General features: G+C 45.5%; 1 protein-coding gene across 1 annotated transcript in view; it reads right to left on the reverse strand.

Moving 5' to 3' along the window:
* Nucleotides 1-14,676, reverse strand: part of TMEM132D (transmembrane protein 132D) — a 287,698-nt gene that overhangs the window by 123,247 nt on the left and 149,775 nt on the right. The window contains exon 4 of the mRNA XM_019539389.1: nucleotides 1,345-1,528. Within this exon, the coding sequence (XP_019394934.1) occupies nucleotides 1,345-1,528 (184 nt within the window). The remainder of the gene's footprint in view (nucleotides 1-1,344; nucleotides 1,529-14,676) is intronic.

Raw genomic sequence — 14,676 nt, forward strand, 5'->3', positions numbered from 1 at the left:
ATGATGATCTACTCTGTCGAGGTGCTTCTTAGTTATGGGTTTGGATAGGCAGAAGCAACACTTTCATTTGAAACACTTTATTCTTGCAGGGCCCAACCCGAAAACTCAGTAATGCAGATTATAGAACGAGGTAAGGCTTTTTTTAGCTCTGAATCTCTCTGAACATTGTGGAGGTTCAGGCTGAGATCAAACCCATATTTTTCAAGCCTCAATGAGAGGGCAGAGACCACTCACTCCTTGCAGAGAAACACGTCTGCAAAACAGAGGGCGGGGGCAGTGGAAAACTAGGTTGGGATTTGACAAGTTACTATAACCTTAGGTAGGAGCACGTGTTGCAATGAGGATGCTGGACTTGATAGCAAAAGCAAGAATTACTACGAGAGAGAGGTGTAATATTGTTCGGTGCAATAAAGCAACATGGCATCCAAGTCGTTCAGAAGTTGCTAAATTACAATAATAGCCCTTATCAGCTCTATGCAATTGTGAAGCACACAAGAACACCCTCAGACCTTAGTAATGGCATAATAATTAACCGGCTGTCACTAGGCAACCGTCCAGGTTACATTTTTTTTTAAACACTCAGAGATTGATTTCTGTTTTTATTTCACTACTAAATAATAACACGTGTCAATATTTTCTAATGGATGGTGTCGGAGCCTGCATTGGGCAGGCAAACCCTGGATGATTATACTTCATCCCTGACAATACAGTAATCGGGGTGGGGGGGGGGACACACGCACAAAACATTGTTTCCCATCTGAATCTGGATCATCTGATTGTCATCTGAGACAGAGCAAGGTCAAGGAAGTAGGGGTTTTTGAAGTACACGATTTCTCTGCACTTTGTGATCAGGGAGTTCCTTTTTTTTGCATGGAGTGATACAAGCCAGACACCCGGTTTTATTTTATGCTTCTTGCGTTCTCCGATTACTTCAAAGTTTCTTGCACAGTGGCAGGTTTTGACCTGTTGCCCCTCCTATAAACAGAGGACCACAGTTTGAAACCTGGGTCAGGAAGTATTTAAACACAGGCCCATGTCTGGGACTACTCACGCACTTTACAATAGCCAGGTCACTAACTATCCTGCCAAATTTGGAGCTTAGGAGTGCTGCTTCTATGTGGCATCCGGTGTGAGGGGTGAACCCTGGGGATGCCACGAACATTGAAGTCAGTTCTTGCTCTCATTGATGTCAATACCAAAACCCTGTTCAGATAGATCAGGGTTGAGCAGTCGGAGACATCTTCCCCAGCAATTGTGCCCATGCTTAACAATAAAAGAGGCAGCTGTGGCTGCTGAAGTTGCCAACAGTCTTCAGAGCTTGCAGAGTAACAGGCGCTTGCTTACCATAGCCAACGGGAGGACTCCTACCAGGTCCTTTTGGCTTACATAGATCTTGGAGACGCCTAGCTCGGATGTTGTATCTCCAGGATATTCCACCTGCCATGTGATGAGCTGGGTCCCAGGCAGGTCATGTAGGTCTTCAATTTCAAAATCGATCTGCATGATCTCAGAGGACGGACCGTTGGCGCTGGAAGAAAAAGAGAGATACTTTGATTCAGGTGACTGACGTACCATTATCGTTATGTCTATGCTAATAACACACTGATTTAAGGCCGGAGGAGCCGAGTCCGAGAGGCCTGAGGGCCCCGGCCCCGCTTGGGAAGAGGGTGTCAGCTGAAATGCATAAAACTTCCCACCTGTCCGTCATCATAGCCCCCTGCCCCCAGGAAAAATACAAGCTGGGGCCTGTGATTAAGGCTCTACCTGAGACTGGATGTGACGCAAGATGGGAAAGAGAGAGGAAGAATCATTTTCACTTATCATGATCTCAGGGAGCGGACAGAAAAAACAGACTGCAGTACGTAAAAAGAGATGAGAGACAAGGACGTGCATCACATCAGCTGCTCCACGGCAATCGTTCTGTGGGATGGTCTCTTCTGCCGCAAACGTGCGCTAAACTCCAGCAGTTTGGAGGTTGTTTCATTCGGAGTTCAGCTTCTGTGGTTTAGCTTCACTTACCATGGCACGCAGCTGACACCCTAACCTTTTAACTCAGTATCATTCATTTATCTGTCCATGCCCTCAGGACACTTTCCATATAGCCCTAATAACACCCTGGATAAAGGAGACAGCTAAGCATTATCTCCTTTTTAGAGATGGGGAAGCTGAAGCATGCAGAGATTAAGGGTTGATGTGAAGTGCGCAGGGTGAGTCTGAGGCACCAGCAGTGACGCTTTTACCGTTCTGCGCTCAAACCATCCCATCATATTTCCCCCTTGTTAGAAGGAAAATGCAAAAGGAATAACCTCGTGCTCTCTCCCCACGTGTGGAACGGTTGCAGATCTGTCCTTTGACGCGGGGTTTGCATGAAAAGGAGAGTGCGGACTGGCAGTCCTAGCTCCAGACTGGGAGTCAGGGATTTTGAAGCCGGTGTCTGGTTTTGCCACTGTCTCATGGCATGAAACAGAACAGGCTTTTAAACCTCATTGTGCTGCAGCTGGAAAGCTGGAATAATATGATTACTGCTTTCCCTACGGACGGTGTGACGAGGCTGGATTCACCAATGCCAGCGCAGCATTCTGGGATACATCGGTGACAGGTACCAGAACCACATAAAAGAGCTGGTTACTACCCATGGTAGTCTTAGATAAACTGGGGTCACCGATACAGCACCAATATGCAACTGTTCAGCTTTCTATTGCATCCTTCACGCAGCATGAAGGATGCACAGAGCAAGTGAATCACAGCCAAAAAGGGGATGGCGAAAACTGTAAAAAAAAAAAAAAAAAGAAGAAGAGATTTAAAGAGGGAAAGTGGGTCGGGGCTGAAAGGGCTCGATCTTGTAAACCTTGTTATAAAATCAGCTAATGTTTAGGGAGCAATGTAGTAAAAAAAAAAAAAAGAAAGAAAGAAAGAAATCTCCGGCTCATCTTGCTGAGGTGAGCTCTATGATTCACCGGCATTTATAGAGAGGCTCAGACGCTTCATCATACACATCGAAGGTACTGAAAAGCTCCCTAGTACTGCAGCAATTCAAGAGAGATTGAGGATGACAGTAATTCTACTCAGCCACTGGAGGGCAAAAGGAAATGTATTCAGTGATCTTCAGTCTGGGGGGGTGGTGTGGGTAAATGTGAGCTGAGTGCAGGGATGAGACCTGAAGGCTGGAGAAGAGGAACGGCACAAGTACAAAGGGCTCACAACCCGCCTGAACAGCCCCACATCAGGTGACGGGAGAGATCACGTAGCAAAAAGCCGCGCACAAGTTTCAGACCCACTCAAGAATTTCTTGGCTGCTGCGGAAAACGAGCTCAAACGAAGTCATCTCCTTGATCAGAACCGGTTGTGACACGAGCCCCCATTCAGCGCTGTTCCCAAAATGCCTAGGGTTTTTATCATCTCAGCTCTGTCCGATGCCTTTGCCAGAGCCCCTGGTTGAAGATTTTAATCTGATGACTGTTGAAGGTATGGACTCTAATGGAAGTATTGAGTCCTCGCTGTCACGGACAATACGAACAGAACTTCTACAGCCGTTCTGCATTTGGAGAATTAATGTCACCGAATGATTTTACATTGTATTGAAGTCCTCATCACTTTATGTCCAATGTATGAAAGTGCAGCTTACAAACTAGTATTGAATGCAACATTATTCCACCCTGACCTTCCCGGGATCAGAAAACTGCTTTATACAGCTGCTGCTATTGAAACTCAGTTAGCCTAATTGTATAAACAGGAACAGGCAATGCATTACCCATAAATGCTTGACACTGATCCTGCTTTGTACAATATGTGCTGTCCCTACTACTTCTGCTTAAAGGAGCAAATTTAATCTTTGTACAGTGGCGTCTTGGTTCTGTGCTCTTTATTTCTGGTGCCGTTCTCCCATCTCTTATTGCACTGGTGGCTACTGCCGCTAGTCCCTGGCTCCGTAGAGCGAGTGCTGTCCAAAACAGTGTCTCCTGTCAATCACTAACATAAAGCAGGGCTGGGGAGATGGGCACTGCAAAGACGCAAGTTAGGGGAGGCAAGTGGCAGCTGCAAGAGGAGGATTTAATCATAAAAAAAGAAAAATCAATGAAAGCTATTCAAGATCTTGAGGTTATTAGAAGACAAAAAGGGAAGACATGAACAGGACACAGAAAAGCAAAAGAAAGAATGGGAGGAAGAAGGGGAAAGGGAAAAATGAAGGAGAAGAGGGGAAGTAGAGGGTAGGATAATAGAAAAGTGAGACAAGGGAGAGATGAAAGAGGGGAGTTCACCTTTCTCTTCCTCCCCCTTTTGCTTCCGTCTTCCTCCTTCATCTCTGTGCCCTCCCTCTCTTCCTTTACTCAGACATTAATTTAGCAAGGTACCTCGCTTTAAATCTTGTGATGAGATATGGGGTAAGAATAGTAAACCATTGTGTGCTGTACAGCACCCGTCTCATTCAGTGTTTACTCGGAGGCAAGGGAGCGAATTCAGTGTCTGAATTCTAAAAAATGATCCACATTTTCTGGAAGATGAGCCTCTGTCGACCGCAGCATCTGGTTCCCACTGGCTCACGGCTAGGGCCTCTAACACTACCATTTACCAGCCAAACATAACGATGACAACTGGCAATCAAAATTGGCATAACCCATATTTCAAAGACTTACAACCACTCTATTAGTTAAGGCTGTGTGTAGATGAAATGACGGGCACGTGTGCCAGACACTTTAAAGCCTGCTAAGTGCTTTTGCACTGCTTTAATGGTGTTGGTGTTTGCACACCTTGGCAGTGTATTGCACATTATTTCCAGCCACTGTAGCAAATTCAGTAGCATAATGCGCCTTAAATGACTTGGGGCTCCTCCTCCGAGGAGTTTTAGTTTGCTGCCCTACAGCTGTGGAGTGAAGCACCAGGCTCCGTGCGGCTTAGGGGCTGTGCAGGAAGCCCTGCAGGCAGCCTGGCAGCAGCCTGGGAAGGCAGGCTCTGCCCATGACAGGGAAAAAAAAAAAGCAACAAGCCTCATCTTTTTTTTTTCTCACCCCCTGGAGCCTGCCCGCCTGCCTGAGCTGTGTAGGAGCCCGGTACTTCCCTCCATGGCTGCGGTGCTCCCCGGGACTGTCAGAGCCAGGTGCCTGCAGGCAGGTGCCGCCTGCGGGGGGTCCACTGCTGCTCTGGAGGGAAGCACCAGCCCCCACCCCACAGCCCACAGACTGCTTTGCCTGCCGGGGGCTCGCCCTCCCCGCCCCGGCACCGGTGAGGCAGGTTAAGTCGGGTGTAGGCACGACATGGGTTTAAAGGGCTCTAAATTGAAGCGGTGTTTTTAAAAACCCACCACTTCAATTTAGGGCCCCCATTTTGTCTACATGCACCCTAAAATAACTAGCTGTCTTCAAGCAGTTGGAGCACCCTGTCCTGCGGGTGTTCCCGGGTGTATCTCCTCCACCACTGCCATGGTCGTCAGGCTGGGGTAAGTCTATTAGTTCTGTTTGGGAAGTAATGGGAAGTCCATTAGATCTTGCTAGCACTTGCAAACTGCAAGCCATTGCAGGTCACACACCTTCTCCCAAAAGCTTGGCTTTGTACTGGCTTGCGGTGGTTGCCCCAGCATGTCCTGATTCACATGTTGCTGGATTCGAAGTCTGACCTCAGCCTACCTTCCTGCCTCTGGTTCCTTTTCTTTGGGATTTGGGATTTTCTCAGAGCTTCAGTCTGCACTGGGTGATTTCTTCTGGTTGGCAAATTTAATTGCTTTATCAAGTCTTAACTGTACGTCTCCCAGTTGTCTTCCTCTGAACTTTCTGTCCCAGGTGCCAGTCCTGACTCAGTCTGTTCCCAGGGACTCAGCCCTCCACAATGGATGCACTGGCTCTTCAGACTCACGTGCATGTTTTCACCTTCTTTTGATACTCTCTGTTTAAAAACATTTTCAATGCATAAGTGGGGTGCAGGACTCCTGATATTTCTTCAGTGAAGTTTCAAAGTCAGCCTCCCTTGGTCTGAGCTAAAATGAGAAGTGTAAAAGAAAAAATAAATAAAAATCAAGATAAAGCTACTTTGTGACATCTTCCCTTTTGCTAGAAGCAAGATTAGAGAGGTGAAATAATATCTTTTGTTGGATCAACTTATATTTGGGAGAGATGTCAGACAGGCTTTGGGGCACAAACTGCCCTCCCTGACATCTGAGCTGTTGCTGACTTTCCACGGGCACCCCAGCTGCTTGCAGAGAAAGAGAAATGCTGTTGAAATACTTCCCCTGTTGCCCTCCATGCTTCTGGTGAGACTGCTCCGTTCTTCCGCTCAGGGTATTTTCCGACCCTGCTGTACTCCTCTTAAGGCGCACTGTTCAGTTTTCACTTGGAGCCAAGCATGCTGACAGAGGTCTGCTTTGCTGCATTATGCAACATGAGCATTAACAGGCAGCTCCTGTCAGGGTCTCTTAAAAGGTCCAGTTCCCCATAGCACCCACAACAGAGCCCAAATGGCTTTTGTTACATTTTATACTGTGTAAAAATAATAATGCAAAATAAAGATTCTCTCATAAGTCAACACTTCCCAAAGTCAGCCCTTTCACTTGGCATCCACATCTCAAATGCCACTGAAAGCCACACAAAGAAAGGATTCTGCTATTCGGCTGTGGTAGCGTCGGTTGCCAGATAGCAAGATCAACTCATACTAGGTATGACAGTCATATCTGTGAACATGATACACGCGATCAATTCTTTGATTAAGTAAGCAGAACTGATCAAAAATGTTCCCTCCCTGCCATGGAAAATGTTGATTTTTAGCAGAAATCTGAATGTTGAAATATTTCAGACACAACCCAAACTATTTTAGAATACAAATGAAATATTGCAATTTAGACATATTATAGTTGTGCTTCATGGGAGCTATAGTTCAGGTGCTTTGGGCTCTTGTTATCCTCTACAGGCTGGGCACTTGGGTTGGGCAGAATCGCACAAGACCTCTTGGAGAAGGAAGGGATTGTTTCATCTGAGTATATGGTCATAAGAGATAGTGTCTAGTTTGGAGGACCTATCCACAGAGAACAGGGACAGTAGGCAGCTGGACTACAATCTCCATGCATTGCTATAGTATTTTGAAACAGAAATATTTCATTTCTAGGTGCGTTCTGCGAGGAACATTGTTCGCTTCCATTAAAAACAGGCACGGCCTCTATAAAAAATTCACATGATCAAAAATCACCATTTTCCATTGAAACATAGTATCAACGGAAGATTTTCAACCAGACCTCTTAGCAACAGTAGACCCCTTTCTTTGCCCCTTGAATTGACAGATCAGGAAGCATTTCAGAAATCAATAGGGTCTCATTACTGATAGCAAAGATGTACAGAAAAGCGTTAACGTGCTCTGTGGCCTATACTCTGACCCAGGCTGTCAACTCCATGCCACGAACTCTTCTTTAATTAGCTGACTTGGAATTTGAACTTTTCTTTTCATCCTACGAATATCCCTGCATGTATAATTCCAATGAAGCCGAGTTCCCATCTTACAGCAACAGAAAGATCAACCTGAGAAAAAATAGCAGATAAAAGCCTCTATAGAGAAATAAGCTAAAAAATAACTTAGCCCATCAATAAGAAGGAAAGATAAAAAAAAGGTCACATCTGCCTTAGAGCTACCAGAAGTTCCCAATGGCTTTGCAAGATGGGTGTGGTGTCTCCCTGGTTAGCTAGAGACAAAGAGGCAACATATGAAATCCAACCCTGCCAAGAGAAGCAGCCAACTGTCCAAGTGTCAGTGCAAATTCATCTAAATTGCTAATGTGTGTATTTTCATTCCCTCTGTACCTCTGAAATACCACTTGGTATTTCTGAAAACATAGTTAAAAAGGTAAATGGTGAAGCTGCGCAAGTTATTAGGATCATCGTTACAATAGTTTTGGACGCACTGAACCTATTAATTACTTTTCCCCCTAAAATCAGGATGTAGCTGGTATATTATTATAGGAAGGGAGCTTGTTTGGTAACTTCTAAGCTTATGCACCTTCACAGAAATTTAAAATTTCAGTTGTCTCTGTATGGACTTTCCTAGACCATAAGATGAATTCAGCTGAACCCCATCAGGCTCGTCTTCACAAGGATATTAGGTCAGGTTAGAAGACGACTTGGATATTTAGTTTTACATTCAGTATCTGCATCATGTTTAACAAGCCAGTTGCTCATGGCTTAGCTTATGGGCTTAGAAGTACCGCTGGCCAGCTGACGCAATGTTGAGAAGATGCCTGTTCGATCTCGAGCGCAGAATTGTATTTAACCTATTCATTAGCCTGACTTCTTGTAACCAGGTTCTAACTTCAACTCATTTTCCAACAAAGAAAAGACTCTTGAGTAACTAGTCAGGGGGACTGCACAATCTAGCATCCCTTACAAAAGGCCAAGGACAACCCGGCGACTCAAATTCCACAGTACATTGGTATCCTGTCTTCACGAGTGCTGCCAACACCATCGCTACCAGGCGGGCAGCTACAAGGACAACAGCAGTGATGGGAAATTTTATGTTTAGACCGTCCCGTCTGGACAAGGCCACAGCGCTCGCCCTGGCACGGCAGGCTGAGTTGGAAAGCACTCAAACCAAGATATCGAAGCCAAGGTAAAGACTCCTCATTTGTGAGCAATTCTGTTATGCCCCTGAAGATAATACTGTGGGAGTTTCACATTTACTGCCTCATTGTTTATTGATTTTGCAAGGAAGAATAATGGTTATGACTGCCCGTGATAAAATGCACTCTCGGCTATGAAAGGCAAGCTATGCTCTTATAAACTCTCTATCTGAAAAAAAATGAGTTAGATTACACGTGCAGTTAAGGGATGGAAGAGTTTGGAGGCAAAGGGCATGTACCTGGAGCTGAACTAACAATTCTACTGATGACACAGAGGCTAAAGGAAAATCCTGAGCCACGTGAGCTATACTGACATTGCCAAGGACCTCCACCTAGGATCCCCCTGGTGCTAGGTTCTGTACAAACCCACGGCAAGGGAGTGCGACTCCACTAAAAACTCACCATCTAAACGTATGAGACTGACAAAGGCTGGGAAAAAAAGGAATGTCATTGTCCTCATTTTGTCGACAAACCAGCCAGAGTTGGAGAAAAGAAAGACAAGACAAACAGCTTTACATAGCAATTCCCTGTAGCGATTTTAAAAATAGTCTAAATTAAAATAAAAATACTAGACTATTTCAGCTACTATCTCCTTTTATGTCAACGGTAGCAATGCTGCATTTACATGCCGCTTTTAACAGTATGTCATGGAGCAACATTACATACTAAAACAAGCAAATGAAAGAAAGACAATAGAACAAAAATTTAATATTTTGAGCTAACACTTCAATATGCTCCAAACCGAACATTTTCCAGCACGCTGAGAGTTTTTCTTGTTGAAACTTTTTTTTCCCTGTATCAGTTTTTATCGAACGGAGACAATTTTATACAGAAAAAAAACCTATCGAACAAATTTCTTGACGCAAAACTTTATGATGAAAATTCTCCAACCATCTCAATGGTGAAGAACAAGAAGTCATTATCGTTACCACTGCTTTTCTTACTGTAACTGCTTTTTAACTCATTTCCCAGTCCACTGAGGATGAGGTCAAAGTGGACGCCAAGTGCCCAAAGGGAAAACCATTTCCTTCTGTTGGTGACTTTGTCCCTACTTGATTCCTCTCTGCTTTTCAACTTCTTTCCTCCCCCAGAGCCCCACTGACCAGAATCACCTACCCGGTAGCAAATTCCCAGCAGTGCCAGGATTGTGTGATTTTTGGTATTTTCAAAGTGCCCCCAGGTACACGCTAGTAAGCAGCAAACTCCCCTGCTGCTGGGTACGCTCTAGGTTGGAAAGGGAGGAGGAGGAGGCAGTAGGAAGAAGAAAAGAAGGAAAAACTAACCAAGGGAAAGAAAGACAGAACATTGTATGAGAATGAAGGGAGAGAGACGCAGAACAAAGTGATTTTCAAGGATGATAGAGCTGTAGATGGAAAGGGGGAGGGGAGAAAGGCAGGAGACTAAGGGAGAAATGCGTGTGTTTGTAACAGCGAAGACTTGCAAAATCCAGGGAAGTGGGGAGAGTGGGTCCCAGAGTAAGTGTCATTATTATCAATTTTTGGCAGTAGCAAACTAATTAATACCAAACCCACCCCTAGTTGCAACCTTGGCTAAAATCTTGCTCTCTATAGTGAAAGCTTACATTGCCACCTTTTTTTTTGGGCTCCAAGTTGGAGGAAGGGCTCCTGCTAGAATCTGATTTTTCTCAAGGAAAAATAATTCACCTTGTTCCACTCCTGTTTTTACCATAACTGTGTCCAACAGCCCTCATTCTAGTTTCGCAAGGGGCAAACTTTTCTTTAGTTATATTTATTCTTTCCAAGAGACTCAGCCTGTGGTACCAGGGACACGTATTTGCATTCACTCCATAGATGCAGAAGAGATAGAGGTTGCATCTCCTCTGTACAAACAGGTATTTGCAAAGCGACAAACTCTGCCTAGCGTGTTTGATAGGCCAAGATGTTGTGTGCGCAGCTTCAGCGCCACGCCGGCTGCTGTTGCTAGCAGCGGTGGTGGCACTATCATTTCTGTGCCCTCCCTCCACCCTTCAAAGGCAGAGCCCCCAGCTCCTGCCCGACTCTCTCCCCTCTGCCCCAGTAATGCTGCTTTATGTGTGTGGGAAATGCAAATCAAGAAGGGCTGGCAAGGAAGCATGTATGCGTGTGCAATTGTGGAAAGAAAAAGCACAGAGAGAGAGAAAGGAACTACATATTAGGGATGGATCATTTACCTGGCTTTCTGTAAGGTACTTAGCACCAGGGTATGCATGAACCAAACCCATTTTAAGAAATATGATTTTGTCGGCTCTCTTTTGACTCAGCCAGCTTAAAAGTCTCTCTCTGCGAGAGATGCTGCTGCATGGAAATTTCCCACCCACATTTAACCAGAAATGATTACTGTTATTTAAAGCTTAGCAACTGTAATGCACTATGTCTGACTCGCTCGGTATAGGCCTTTTCCTAAGGCAACGCACACAGGCTTGTCTGGTTTGAACTAGATGTGATCTAAACAGTGCATTAAAAGCCAAGGGTGGGAAGGGCTTTCTAGCTAGGACACAAAGTTTGGGAGATCTGATGTCTCCAGAGCAGACTTCAATCTATTTCCAACCGCAGCTTCAAACGCTCAAAAGTCAAGAGGCAGCAGCTTCCTTCCCCTGCTTGACCCCCATGAGATTGGTGACGAAGAGATTGAAAAGCAGAAATTAAACCAAAATGTGGGTTCTTTGGTCTTCTGTTTCTGAGCTGTTGGGGTTAGCTGTTCTCTTAATTCCCGTTTCCAAGCTGTCTGTGCAAACGCGGCGGGCAGAAACTGCAGGAGGATCTCAGGTAAAACCCCTTTCCTCCTGCAGCCGGGGCTTAGAGAAAAACTCCACTATGGGTTGGTTATGGATGCAATCTCACGACTTAGCAACACTGAGGCTGACCTACACAAACCGAGGGCTCAGCCCTGTATTTTAAATCAGGCAGTATAAGGTGGTATGAACAAGACCATGGGCTCGAGCCTCCAAATGCAAGTTTTTCAAAGCTCTCAACTAACCTTGCTGCTTCAGTATAAGTGTACTTCAAAAGTCAGTCCCTCACCTCAGATCTACATAGACAGCAGTTAAGAGGAGCTATTACATCCATTGTACAGATTGGGGAGCTGAGGGATGGGGAGATTAAGACTTTCCTAAGGTCACACATTAAATCTAAAGAACAACAGCATTGGAATCCCGGTCCGGTACATTATGTGAAAGGACATTATTCACCACTGATAGAGAAGGAGCAGGTGGGACCCAGAGTAATAAATTAAAATTTAATTTTATTCATTGTCATTTTAGCGTTAAATATTCAGCAGTGGGCGGGCTGCAGAGTCATTTTTCTTTAGGAATCAGTGTATGAAGTGAGCCAACCTTCCTGGAGAAGTGCAAAAGGATGAATCTGCTAAACATTTAATAGGGGCCCTCTCTTAAAAAGGAAAAAAAAATAAAGTAAAAATGGATCTACCCCTCCAGAGCATGATATCAGCAAAGCCAGTCAAATAATATTTCCTGAATTACTTATTTGGCTACGTTTTGCTGTTTTCCTATAAATTATTCATGATGCGATTTTCCAGCTGTTGCTGACAATTTGCTCAAATAAACGCAAAACTGTCGCCCGCAGTTTTTTTCAGCGTAGCAGCCAAAAATGTTAAAAAATAGTTTCACGCCGCCTAATTTTAAAGCGTACATTCTGCGCCGAGCCAGCATTTCAGTTTATAGACCCCTGCCATCAGTCTGAACATCTCTTGACATCATAAATCCGGTAGTAATTTGCCAAATTATGCAAAGGAAATGATAAATCAACATTGAATTTATTACACCCAATCTAATAACAATCCAATAAATTATTCAGTACAGCAGTCAGCAAACATCAAGTGTTGTCGAAATAGCCCAATCAAGAGGCTGTGGTGGAAAAGCTGCAGTCACTATGCAGGTGAGACTGAACTGCAGAGTGAAGAAGGTGCAGTTTTAATTACTGTCCAATAAAATACTGCAGCTGTGTTTTCTTAGGTTGTTTCTCAATGCCTCCCCCCAGCCCTTTTTTTTAATGCTTTAGAGTAGTAAAATAAAAACAAGTGTATCTTGTCTAATATACAAATGAGACGAAGCAGAAAGAAAATCAGAGCAAAACAATCTATATACACAGCCATAAATGCTCATTACTTCTTTTATTGGACAAGCCTCTCCAGGGCCCAGATGAGATTTGGACTCCCAGATAGTAGGAGGCTATTCTTCCTTAACAGGCTTGCAATTTAAACTGATGAGAGAGACAAGTGGCACAAAAAAGTCTGATACTCACTTTACACATAGGAACCTGAAGTATAAAGAGATAAAGCCCCAATTAATTAATGCTTAAGTCACTGCGTAAATACTATTCCGGGCCCAGCTCTAAGTGACTTGTCCCAAGGTCACCCAGGACATTTGTGGCAGAGACGGCAACTGAAGCTTAGGGTCCGATTCCCTACTGCATTCCCCTACAACCAAAAGCAGGTGCATGGAGAAGGGAAATCTTAGCATAATGCTGGAGTGATGCTGCGTGGGATTGTCCCCAAATTTCCACGTGCATGTCAGAAAATACAGATCTCAGGCTTGAAAACGGTCACCGCTGAGAGCAATTCTGGTGCACTCCGCAGGATAATTCGCAGTAGCGAGCGATGTGCTTGAAAGTACCAGCTATTAGGGCTGTGCAAAGCTTCGGGTGCTGATTCGATTCAGAGATTTGGCCCAATTCGGTGGCTGAATCTCCGAACCCGAATCAAATCAGGAGACCAATTAAAAGGTCTGAATTGATTCAAAGCTCTCCGAATCAATTCAGAAAAGATTTGGAGAGCTTCAGAGATTCAGGCAGTCCCTGCTTACTGCTGCAGGGAACTGGACCTGGACTAGGAGCTGGTAAATAGGGGGCGGGGGAGCAGGGGCTGAAGGAATGGGGAGGGGACCATGGGGTGGACCCCTGCCAGGCCCCATCCCCTGCCTGCTCCCCCAGCCCCACTGAGCACCCCCAGACCCCTGCCCGCCGTCCTATGCAAATCAATTCAGGACAGTGATTTGAATCACCAAACCGAATCAGTGTCCCCTGAACTGGCCGAATCCAAATCCAAATCCAAATTCAAAGTGAATACTAGCCACTTTGCACAGGCCTACCACTTAGCTTGCAGGATCAGACCCCCAGTGAACACACCACAAACTATGGCCCTGAACTTCCCAAAATAATGCACACGACTCCATTTCCAGATGGAAAGAGTCCTGAGGGTCAATTTATTCACAGGTTTGTGGGCTCAATCTCACTGATCTCAAACTCAGGGGGTTTTTTTCTAATTGGTCACCTCCAAGAGAGCTCACTAGATAGGTGGATTCATCAGTGCCACAACCTGTGACGCTCCCATTTAATCCAGCAGCAATTTTGCTGATTGAAGGCTGTAGGTAGGCCTGTGTGAAGTGGCTGGTATTCGCTTTGGATTCGGATTCAGCCAATTCAGGGGACAGTGATTCGATCTGGTGATTCAAATTACTATCCCGGACAGTTCAGGCACCTACTTTGAATGTCTTCAAGGGCGAATTGGATGCTTATCTTGCTGGGATCCTCTGACCCCACCTGACTTCCTGCCCCTGGGGCAGGGGGCTGGACTCGATGATCTTCCGAGGTCCCTTCCAGCCCTGATGTCTATGAAATCTATGAATCTACTCGGCAGAATCTGATTCAGAGATTCGCCTGCTGCCAAATCTCCGAATCAGCCAGGCCCACCCCCTGCCCAACAATGGCTGCCCTGCCCGGCCTAGCTACCAGCACTTGACCAAAACCCCTACCCAGGCTCACCGGGTGCTTCTGGGCAGGGGGGAGACCCCTGCCCTGCACTGTGCGGAGGATTGTGCACAAGCACCCTGACTCCCCCCCACCGCTGTCCCAGCCCCCCCATGGCTGCCCCGCCCACTTCAGCTCTGGCCCTTTAAGGGAAAAAAGAACCCAAAAAATCCCATGCTCAATGCTCCTGCCCGGCAGGGGGGCAATCCCCACTGCCCCCCACTGCTCTGTGCCATGCGAGGGGCTCTTCCATGAGCCCCCCAAGGCCCTGAGGCTGCTGCAGGAGTGGCGAGTCCTGGGTTTTTGTCCTTTTTTTTTATTTTTTTT

Source organism: Crocodylus porosus, unplaced genomic scaffold (genome assembly GCF_001723895.1).
Source record: "Crocodylus porosus isolate Cpor-Errol unplaced genomic scaffold, CroPor_comp1, whole genome shotgun sequence".
NCBI classification, from domain to species: Eukaryota; Metazoa; Chordata; order Crocodylia; family Crocodylidae; genus Crocodylus; species Crocodylus porosus.